The sequence below is a fragment of the Mus musculus genome, chromosome 7, assembly GCF_000001635.26.
Source record: "Mus musculus strain C57BL/6J chromosome 7, GRCm38.p6 C57BL/6J".
Classification (NCBI taxonomy): domain Eukaryota; kingdom Metazoa; phylum Chordata; class Mammalia; order Rodentia; family Muridae; genus Mus; species Mus musculus.
The window spans coordinates 21607878-21619257 of NC_000073.6; the positions used below are offsets into that span (position 1 = coordinate 21607878).

The following is an 11380-nucleotide window of genomic DNA, read 5'->3' on the forward strand; positions in this document are numbered from 1 at the left end:
CACTGAAGAAGGATGAGAAGCTTGACTTACTGGCTTGTTCCCCACGACTTGCTCAGCATATTTCTTATACTATCCAGACCACATTCCTGGGTGAGCACTTCCCCATTGACAAGGAACTACCATATCGACTATTATCAAGAAAATGCTCTACAGACTTGACTACAGGTACTTTGATGAAAACATTTTCCCAATTGAGGTTAGTCTTCCAGAAAAGTGTATCTTCTATTCTTTTGACACAGAACTAGCAAAAATGGTTGGGCTTAATCTTGCAAAGGTTATGTGAATTCGGCTGCAATCCCTGTGGGTTCATATCTTTGTTCCCTGCCCTGTTGTGTCCAGGAAACATTGTTTCATAAAATTCTGCTCACCACAAATTCTATGAAGAATTAAGCTGTGGTGGGAGAGGTATGCTATCCACATTGTAGTACTGAGTGAGCATACCAAACTCATTTCATGCAGAGTGACCAGCTGAGCGTTCCTGTGTTAATGAACATCGAAGCTTCTCTGATGAGGGCTGAGAGATGCACTGATCTGCAGGTGTAGAAATTACTCGTCAAGAAATGTTTCAATTCTCGGTCCATTAAGGGAAACATTAGTACTGGGTTCGCTCCTAGTACCCATCTGCCCACAGAAAATATAAACAGTGACATTTATGAGTTTTAGCTTGTGGACAGGGTCTGTGGCCTAATAAGAAAGTAGTTGGTCTCTCCAAAAACATTTTTTCTATGTTTTTCTTCTTCAATCTTTTAAAATAATTCTGTCTTTATCTCCCTCCTGGTCTGCCCTCTGACTATTCTTCATCTCATGCCTTGCCCCCCTTCTCTAAAAGGATGTCTCCACCTCTACCCTCCCCACTCTCTGGGGCCTCAAGTCTCTCCAGGGTTAGGGGCATCTTCTTTCACTTAGTCCAGATTACACAGTACTCTGCTGTATATACATGTTGGGTGCCTCACATAAGCTGGTATATACTGCCGGGTTGGTGGCTCAGTGTCTGAGTCATCTCTGTGGTCCAGGTTAGTTGAGACTGCTGGTCTTCCTATAGGGTTGCCCTCCTCCTCAGCTTCTTCCAGCTTTAATCAATGGATAGATCTCATCAAGCCCATAATTGCTGAACATGTCAGGGTTCACAGAAGGATGGTATTGCTGAGTCCTTTTCTCCTGCAGTACTGTATGTGGCACCTTTTAAGAATGATTTCCACTTGACTTTTCAACCTGTTTCTATACCACCTATGGACAGATGGGCGGCATACAAATCTTCAAAGTAAGTGCCAGTTTGATTTCCTCATGTTCTGTGTGTTTAGTATGTGCTGTCTTCAGCCACCAAGTTTTGGAGAATTACCAGCACCAGGGGTAATAGCCTGTGAGTTTTGGTTGTGGCTTAGATAGTGCTTTGGGAGTTAATTGGCAAGCAACTAGAAAAAGAAATCACCTAAACCTGAAAGAGAAGTTTACACACTTCTGTAAGGCAAAGGACACTGTCAGTAGGACAAAAAGGCCACCAACAGAATGGGAAAAGATCTTTAACAATCCTACATCTAATAGAGGGCTAATATCCAATATATACAAAGAACTGAAGAAGTTAGACTACAGAAAATCAAATAACCCTATTAAAAATTGGATACAAGGTTAAACAAAGAATTTTCAACTGAGGAATATCAAATGGATGAGAAGCACCTAAAGAAATGTTCAACATCCTTAGTCATCAGGGAAATGCAAATCAAAACAGCCCTGAGATTCCACTTCACACCATTCAGAAAGTCTAAAATAAAAAACTCAGGTGATAGCAGATGCTGGCGAGGATGCTGAGAAAGGGGAACACTCCCTCATTGCTGGTGGGATTGCAAGCTGATACGACCACTCTGGAAATCAGTTTGGCAGTTCCTCAGAAAATTGCACATAGTACTACCTGAGGACCCAGCAATACCACTCCTGGGCATATACCCAGAGGATGCTCAAACTTGTAATAAGGACACATTCACCACTATTTTTATAGCAGCCTTTTTTTTTCCTTTTCTTTTTTTTTTAATTAGGTATTTTCCTCGTTTACATTTTCAATGCTATCCCAAAGGTCCCCCATACCCACCCCACCCCCCAATCCCCTACCTACACACTCCCCCTTTTTGGCCCTGGCGTTCCCCTGTACTGGGGCATATAAAGTTTGCAAGTCCAATGGGCCTCTCTTTGCAGTGATGGCCGACTAGGCCATCTTTTGATACATATGCAGCTAAAGACAAGAGCTCCCGGGTACTGGTTAGTTCATATTGTTGTTCCACCTATAGGGTTGTAGTTCCCTTTAGCTCCTTGGGTAATTTCTCTAGCTCCTCCATTGGGGGCCGTGTGACCCATCCAATAGCTGACTGTGATCATCAACTTCTGTGTTTATAGCAGCCTTTTATAAAAGCCTGGAGCTGGAAAGAACCCAGATGTCCCTCAACAGAGATATGGATACAGTAAATGTGGTACATTTACACAATGGAGTACTACTCAGGTAGTTAAAAAGGATGAATTAATGAAATTCTTAGGCAAATGGATAGAACTAGAAAATATCCTCAGTGAGATTACTCCATTTCAAAAGAACACAAGTGTTATGTACTCACTGATAAGTGGATACTAGCCTAAATGCTCCAAATAACCAAGATACAATTCACATACCACAGGAATCTCAAGAAGAAGGAAGACCAAAGTGTGGGTGCTTCAGTCTTTCTTAGAAGGAGAATAAAATACTCACAGGAGTAAATATGAAGATAGAGTAGAGCAGAGGCTGAAGGAAAGGCCATCCAGAGTCTGACCCATATGAGGATTCATCCCATATACAGTTAGTTACCAAACCCAGACCCTATTGTGGATGCCAAGAAGTGCATGCTGAAAGGAGCCTGATATGGCTGTCTCCTGAGAGACCCTGCCAGAGCCTTACAAATACAGAGATGGATGCTTACAACCATCCACTGGACTAAACACAGGGTCCTCAATAGGGAAGTTAGAGAAAGGACCAAAGGAGTTGAAGGGGATTGCAACCCCACAGTGAGAATAACATCAACCAACTGGTCTCCCAAGGGCTCCCAGGGACTAACCCATCAACAAAGGAGTACACAAAGCTCCAGGTACATAAGTTGCAGAGGATGTCCTTGTCATGCATCAGTGAGAGGAGTAGTTCTCAGTCCTATGAAAGCTCGATAGATGCTCCAGTGTAGGGAAACTGAGGTCTGAGGGGTTGGAGTGGGTGGGTAGGTGGAGGAACATCCTCAGAAAAGCAGGGGGAGGGAGGATGGGATAGAGGGTTTCCGGGAGGGGGGGGAACCATGAAAGGGTATAAAATGTACAATATAGATAAAGAAAATATCCAAAATAATTACTCATACCCACATAAAAAAATTACAAAAAATAAAAATCAAAGAAGCTTACATTAGTTATCATGAGATGTCTACGTGGGGGACTGTCCAACTAGTATAGTGCTGATTTATTAAAACTCCTTTGAAATATGCAAGTGAATGTATTACAGGAAGCCCCAATAGCAGCAAGTGTCTGTATAGTTTTTCAAAAGACACTTAGTCGGAGTTATTCTTCTCCATATATCTTGGTCTACTTTCTCTCTTACACACACCCAAATCTGACTCTTCATGTTCCATTATAGCCTTTCATCCTTTATAAGACTGTATTCTACCTCCTCATTTTTCATCATGCCGTGACTCTTACAAATTCCTGAATTTGAAGGTTATTTCAATATAATTATTTATTAGGCTAATAAATGATATGTAATTGTCAATTAGCCAATATAAATTTCACAGTAGAAATTATGGATATGTGCTTGTCCTAGACAACCCTAAGGTATCTAAGCAATTAATGACCAGTTATTCTTTCTTTTTGTCCTATTTCCACATATATCCCTTTTGCGTACTGGTAATTTCATTTGTAAAAATATTGTGCAATGATATTTCTCACACATTTAAGTATATGTCCTTTGTGCCTGAGACAATATTGTTGCAGGCTTGAATATCAATAAATGTTTAGAACATACAATTCTTAGATTTATAATCAGAATTTTTACTTTTCATCATTGAAAATCAAAACTAAATCCCTAGTTTTTTTTATTATACCTAGAGCAGACATGAGTTGGAGCTATCTATTTCTTAATGATTGCTCAATCCTTATCTTTGCTTGTATATCTAGGATTACTTAATTACAAATGAGATTCTCTAAACTATCAACGTATATTAGACCTGTGATAAGGATTCATGAGTATATCAGAAAACAAGTCATGATCTTCCTGAAAACAAGTGGATATGGGAATAAACCCAGGATTCAGGTGGGAAAAACCAGCTTCAGTTAATAAATTCGTCATTTATAAATGTCCTGGGTCAAACATGGGAAAAGTTGGAATGAAGCAACTTCCTGGGAAATTACAGAATCTGACTGACACATTGCTAGTTTTCTTGGAGGACTTGGTGTCAGAATAATTTTGCAAGAGTGAAATAGTAGGGAGGAAAGTACTCTGTAGAAACTCACATAATGAGTCCCTTGTTCTACCCTGGAGTGCCCCAATTCACATCTGACCACGAGATAAATTCAGAACTTAGATTCTCCCAAAGGAAACATGAAAACCCTTCCCTAACTTCTGCCCAGGTACTCATTAACATCTAACAAACTCCTAGACATCATCAGTAAGCATCAGAAAGGAATGGAGATTTGCTCTGGGGATAAATGATTTTTCCTTCATTGGAGGTATCCCAAAGGCACCATGAAGACAAATGTGCGGACGCCACAGATGACACAATAATAAACTCTCTGAAGGATGTCATGCCCCGGTGCCCTATTATTTTATGAGACTGGAAACTAGGACTTTGTTGGGTTACCTTTACAGCATTGCGTGGAGAATAAGAAACCATTCTGAATTTCATTGCATTCTTTTTCAGGCAAAGAGTGACACAGAGACGTTCCTCAATTTAGGCACTAGGAAATATGCTTCCATAGAAGCTGTGCTCTGCAGCTGGTTTTCAGATGAGCATCTTCATCCTGACTGAGGCTCAGAAGGTGGGATTCATCTACCATAGACTTCTGCTTAAAATTCTTTTCTCTTCAGTGAAAATTGTCTTCTGAAGCCAACATGAAACATTATTTCTTTCTGAAGTCTGCAGGTTAACTTAAATAGGTTAATATTTTGCTTTCATGTCAAAGAAATGTCTGTGTCCTAGATTAGTACTCAAGAGAAAACAGCATTCAGTGTAACATGTATGTGAGATAATGAATTATACCTGGTGGATGGAGGCCCTTGTGTTCCTATAGAAAACATATAAACAAGTAAAGTGCAGACTAAGCATCAGCTTGCAAAGGGTATTGGGATTATATTATACTATATTATATTATATTATATTACTGCAAAGGGATTGTGTTAATAATTTTGGAGGGAATCAGCAGATGATGCAGGTAAGACTCTGGCACCTCACATTTTAGAACAAAAATTATGATCAGTAAAATTATTAATAAATGAAACTTGTTAGCAAGTGTTTTTTTTTTTTTTCGTATGGAGGACACACATGTAAGCCTATGTTCATCTGTGTGATTACAACACAGGTGGCTTTATCAGAAATATTTGGTGTTTTTAAAAATTTTTTAGGATGAGTAGTATAAAATTTTCTCAAAAGCCAACAACTCAATTTCGTACCACTGAATTCGGTTACACAACTTCATTATTGTGTGCAATATTATATTGTTCCCATACATACTATTTTTAATATGTTACTATAACATAATGAAATTCAGTTAATTATTTTTATGTTGCATTTATATATTCTTTTATTTTTTATTGATTTAGTTACATCCCAATTGAAGCCTCTCCTCCCTCCTAATTGTATTGAATTCTGATGATGGAATCACAGACTCATAGTAGACTCTTTACTGTCTGTATTCATATGCAAAGACCTTGGTGTGTTAAAATGTGTGTTATTGTGCTCTTGACCTACTGGACCAATAAAGATGTAGTTGCAATACAAAATTTACATTGAGGCAGGAGTAATAAAATCAGTATAAAATTTTATTTGAGTTTTTATACATTCATTGTTTTTCAGGCAATTTGCCTGTAATGTGATAGAATAGTGTCTCACTTATCAAGTGAAGAAATTGTCTCAAATCAATTGGTAAGTGTGGACAATAAAACAGAGACCCGAGGAGAGTAGTGTCCTACCTAATCATTACTCCAGGGTTGAATAAAGGCCTCTCCATGTCTGCTCATGGTAAATCCGTGAAAACCACTGAGGAAGTGGCTCTTCAGATCCTCTTGCTTTGCCAGTTTGGGGTTGGGACCGTGGCCAATGTCTTTCTATTTGTCCATAATTTCTCTCCAGTCTTGACTGGTTCTAAACAGAGGCCCAGACAGGTGATTTTAAGCCACATGGCTGTGGCCAATGCCTTGACTCTATTCCTCACTATATTTCCAAACAACATGATGGCTTTTGCTCCCAAAACTCCTCCAACTGAACTCAAATGTAAATTAGAATTCTTCAGTCACATGGTGGCAAGAAGCACAAATTTGTGTTCCACCTGTGTCCTGAGTGTCCATCAGTTTGTCACTCTTGTTCCTGTTAATAGAGGTAAAGGTAAACTTATACTCAGAGCAAGTGTCCCAAATTTGTGGAATTATTCTTGCTACAGTTGTTGGTTTTTCAGTGTCTTAAGTAACATCCACATTCCAATTAAGGTCACTGGTCCACAGATAATAGACAATAACACTTACGATAAAAGCAACTTGTTCTGTTCCACTTCTGGATTCATTGTAGGCATTGTCTTCTTGCAGATTTCCCATGATGCCACATTCATGAGCATCATGGTCTGGACCAGTGTCTCCATGGTACTTCTCCTCCTCACTCCCAATCAGGATGCCAGAGGCCAAGCTGAGACCAGAGCAACCCATACTATCCTGATGCTGGTGGTCACATTTGTTAGCTTTTATCTTCTAAATTGTATTTGTATCATCTTTCATGCCTTTTCTATACATTCTCGTCTCTTCATAAGACTTGTCAGTGAGGTTCTGGCTGCAGTCTTCCCCAGTATCTGCCCCTTACTGTTGATCTTCAGAGATCCTAATGATCCTTGTTCTGTGCTCTTCAAATGTTGAAAACAAGAGCCCCTAAATACTGCCAAATACTGAAGACATCTTCACTAATACCATTAAATACTTTATTCCATATATATGTTTTCAACATTTTGTATGAATAAGGTGTGGTGCTCACTGCTGTAATTTTAAAAAAAAAAGCTATACTCATTTGTTGATGTGAAATGATTTCTGGTTGGAATCTGACTGACATGGTAAGTGAGTTATTCACCATCCTCTGTTCTCCTGTATATAACTGCATTGTGCTGCAGGCTGGACTGAAACTGATGCAACCAATTTTCACTAAACAGTTTAATGTGTTAAATGGTACTGAACAACCTGATACTCTTGCTCTTTCTTAGTTAATACTTCAAACTTTGGATAAGAACAGAATCCCTCTCTATATTTCTCTATCTGAACAAATGAGGATGCATTGCTCTAATTAAATGTTTTCAAGGATGAACATTTTATATACGGTAAATATATTGCATGTCATTCCACTTTAGTTAGGAGATATATGCTTAGCTACCTTGGGCCCTACTGAGGTGAGAGTCAAGCACTGAACAACATAACTTTGTGCTTTCTAGAGCAGTACAATCTGCTGAGCATATCGAGAATAAATAGGAAAAGAGGCAGAAACAGGTCACACTCAGAATCCTTAAGCGATTTAAAGTTTCAGGACCAGGGAGGAACCCAGGATCCACACTGGAGATCTTCTCCTGAAAGACTTCACTCTGGGCCATGGTGAAATTGTTTTCCAGTCATCACAAACACCTACCAATCAGACAGGAGACAATATATATCCGAACAATGAGGAGGCAAAGTTGTCACTCCATCTGTCAGTGGCTTTCTCAATCACAAAATTATTTTCTCAGAAGATTAAAATCAAGCATCTAATATTTTCAGCTATCTGAGAATGACCAAGGCAAGAAAGATCACAAGATAAATACCAGGGGTGGTTATAGCTGTCAGTGTGATGAAACTTATAATCTGACTTGTGGTACTTACTTCTGTGAACAAAGAATATTTTAGCATTCATTTTTTTGTTCATGCGTATTGGGTATGTATGTATTTGTGGGGATTCCCTCCTCTTAAGGAGAATAGGTGTCATACCCCTAGAGCTGGAGTTACAAACTGTTATAAGCCTACAAAGATAGGTTCTCAGAATCAAGCTCTGATCCAATGTAAATGTGGCCAGGCTTCCAACCTGCTGAGCCATCTCTCCAGGCCCACACTGAAAAATTTATCCAACACACTTAACTCTTCACTTCCAGTTTGGGATGTCGGAAATCATCAATATCAGCTTTATTGAAAGAGCTTGAAATAATAGAATAGGAACCAACAGTTTGTATGTACGATATTAAGGATAGATTCGCACTGAGTTATGAAATTAATACTGAGACTCTTCATGTACATTTTCACAGACCTCTACCAACAATAAAACTGACAATCCCACAGCACCAAGTCTTGATAATAACACTGGCAATAATAAGAATCAGCAAGACAGCTCAGCAGCTAAAGCACTCACAACTTAGAAATGATTATCCCAGGTCCTACATAGTGGAGAGAACAAACTCCTACAATTGTACTCTGCCTTCCTCAAATCTGTGCTTGAACATGTCCACACACCGAAAAGAAAAAGTGTATTTTCTAAGTTCAGTTTAATCAGTTCAGTGTATCCTATAACACTGATCTCTGCCTGTTAATCTCTGTATACCCTTATATCTAAGCATTAGTTTGTTGTACTTCATTGGATTGTACTATCTACTACCCTTCCAACACCTTTTTCACCACAATATTTCCAACCAACACTCAGTAATAAAGAAAAGTTAGAGAGGAAAAGGTGTGTTGACCTCTGATGTTGGTTTTGGTAAGTCCAAAATCTATCATCATGATATCTCTAACCAGAAGTCAAACAAGACAGCCAAACAACAATTCATCAATAGCAAAATCAGGAGCAGGTACAGCAGCAAAGGGAACTGACAGCAGCAGGCAAAGCAGGAGCCACCACAGGACATCTTGGGGATCTCACACAAATACCTTCTCAAGATTCTCAAGAATTCCAAACAAAAACTGTCTGCAGCTGGAAAAAAATCATGCCCCTCCTATAGCATGAGACACTCATAATTATTCATTGTGGACTTTTGGAAACAGCACCATATCCCATATCAGGGAGTAAAAGAAAAACATATTCATGTAACATAACTGGTTTTTTGACAAAATGAAAATTATCACATCAGTCAAAGCACAAATACTGAAATGTTAATAATATTCAAAGGAGGCATGAATTATAATGAGAAAACTTTGGAAAGGGCAGAAGTTAGCAGGTAAAATTTCAAGAAATCATAAATAAATAAATAAATAAATAAATAAATAAATAAATGGCCTTTCTTTGTTCCATCTAATGTTCCACACCCCAGTCTGCAATCTCTGATCTATACTCCTCTCCCTAGCCCATAGTTCTGCCTGCCTTCCAGGATGCTGAGTCCTGCATGGTCATGAGGGTGATGGTGTGACATGATCACAACTCTGGGATGGAGCCAGCAGGACATAGGACTCCACAGTGTTGACAGTTATCAGGAAATATGATACTTGACAAGTTTATTGTGGAATGTCCTTTCTGGGAAAGTTAGTACCTCTTAGGATAGGAGGGTATGTTTAGATCTTAGCAAAAACTATAAATGCTGTGGCCTTCATGGCAGCCCTTAATGATATAGGAAAGAACACTGAATACATGAATTTAAAAATATATAAACAGGAGTTCTCAACTATTCAAAATATAAGGATGTAATATGAGTTACAAGAGGGGCTTCATGCACCAAAAAGTACAGAAGCAGGTGCACTATGAGCAAGCTTGTCAGAAAGATGCAAAGATAGGCAGACACAAAAGCAAGCAGGTTTCTGAGTTCAAGGACATCCTGGAACAGAGGAAATTTAGATCCAGCATTTGGGGGCAGTGATCTCAGTGCTGGGTCCTACCTTGATAGCTTATTGTATGTTCTTACAAAGGAAGCAGATTTCTGAGTTTGTTTGCCATGTTAAGAAAAATGTGCTTGCTGTCTTTTCTTAGAGGTTAAGGGGATAAGTTCAAAATTTGTGATGTAATCAAAAGAGTATGTGGGGTGCATGACTGCATTGACATGAAAATAAAAGAATGGGCTATTGTCTGTTAGAGGTTATCTCTCTGGTCATCTTCAGAAAGCTGTCTTAGCAGAGCACAAGGCTATCTGCTTGTACCCCAGAACTGACTTCAAGCCATTCTTTTTGTTGCTCCCAAACACTACTTTCTCAGAACCCCTCTCTAAGCCAAGGCTGGTCCTTAGCACCAGGAGGCCTACTGACATCCTGAACAACCAAGAACAACTCACTCTCCAATTTCCTGCCTGCTGAACTCCAGTACTCCCAGAAGCTGTGAGGTCTGCCCAATTCTCTCCATTCTTTCTATGCCCCATCTTCCTGTCCACACTTCTACATACAATTGAGAACCTGCACTCCACACCCTAGTTCACAGCTCTGCATGCCTCCTGGTAGACCTGTTACCAAGTGGTACAATCAGTCCCAGAGGCCTACTGCGACCTTGTATGGCCAGGACAATTAATACCAGAGACAACAAGATTTCTAAAGACATGAGCTAAAATATGATAAGGAAAAGGCAGTGCAATATGGCACCACTGGTAACCAGCTATCTTACTCTAGCAAGCATTAGGTACCCTGACACACCTGAAGAGCAAGAAAATGATCTTACATCTCATTGTATGAAGAAGATATAGGCCTTTAATGAGGAAATAAGTAAATATCTTTTTTTCTTTTTTTTATTACGTATTTTCTTCAATTACATTTCCAATGCTATCCCAAAAGTCCCCCCCCCCACTACCCTACCCACCCATTCCCATTTTTTGGCCCTGGCGTTCCCCTGTACTGGGGCATATAACATTTGCCTGACCAATGGGCCTCTCTTTCCAGTGGCCAACTAGGTCATCTTTTGATACATATGCAGCTAGAGTCAAGAGCTCTGGGGTACTGGTTAGTTCATAATGTTGTTCCACCAATAGGGTTGCAGATCTCTTTAGCTCCTTGGATACTTTCTCCATTGGGGGCCCTGTGATCCATCCAATAGTTGACTGTGAGCATCCACTTCTGTGTTTGCTAGGCCCCGGCCTAGTCTCACAAGGGACAGCTATATCACCATCCTTGCAACAAAGGCTTGCTAGTGTATGCAATGTTGTCATCGCTTGGAGGCTAATTATGGGATGGATCCCTGGATATGGCAGTCTCTAGATGGACCATCCTTTTGTC

The 11380-nt window shown here is 39.6% G+C and overlaps 1 protein-coding gene across 1 annotated transcript; it reads left to right on the forward strand.

Moving 5' to 3' along the window:
• Nucleotides 1-4867: 4867 nt before the first annotated feature.
• On the forward strand, nucleotides 4868-7270 carry Vmn1r132 (vomeronasal 1 receptor 132). The gene has a single exon (NM_001122682.1). It carries the CDS (start codon nucleotides 6215-6217, stop codon nucleotides 7106-7108), a length of 894 nt encoding a protein of 297 aa, NP_001116154.1. The 5' UTR covers nucleotides 4868-6214; the 3' UTR covers nucleotides 7109-7270.
• Nucleotides 7271-11380: the final 4110 nt, after the last annotated feature.

Coding starts and splice junctions, on each gene's coding strand:
- Vmn1r132 (NM_001122682.1), top strand. CDS start 6,215: ATGTCTGCTCATGGTAAATCCGTGAAAACCACTGAGGAAGTGGCTCTT.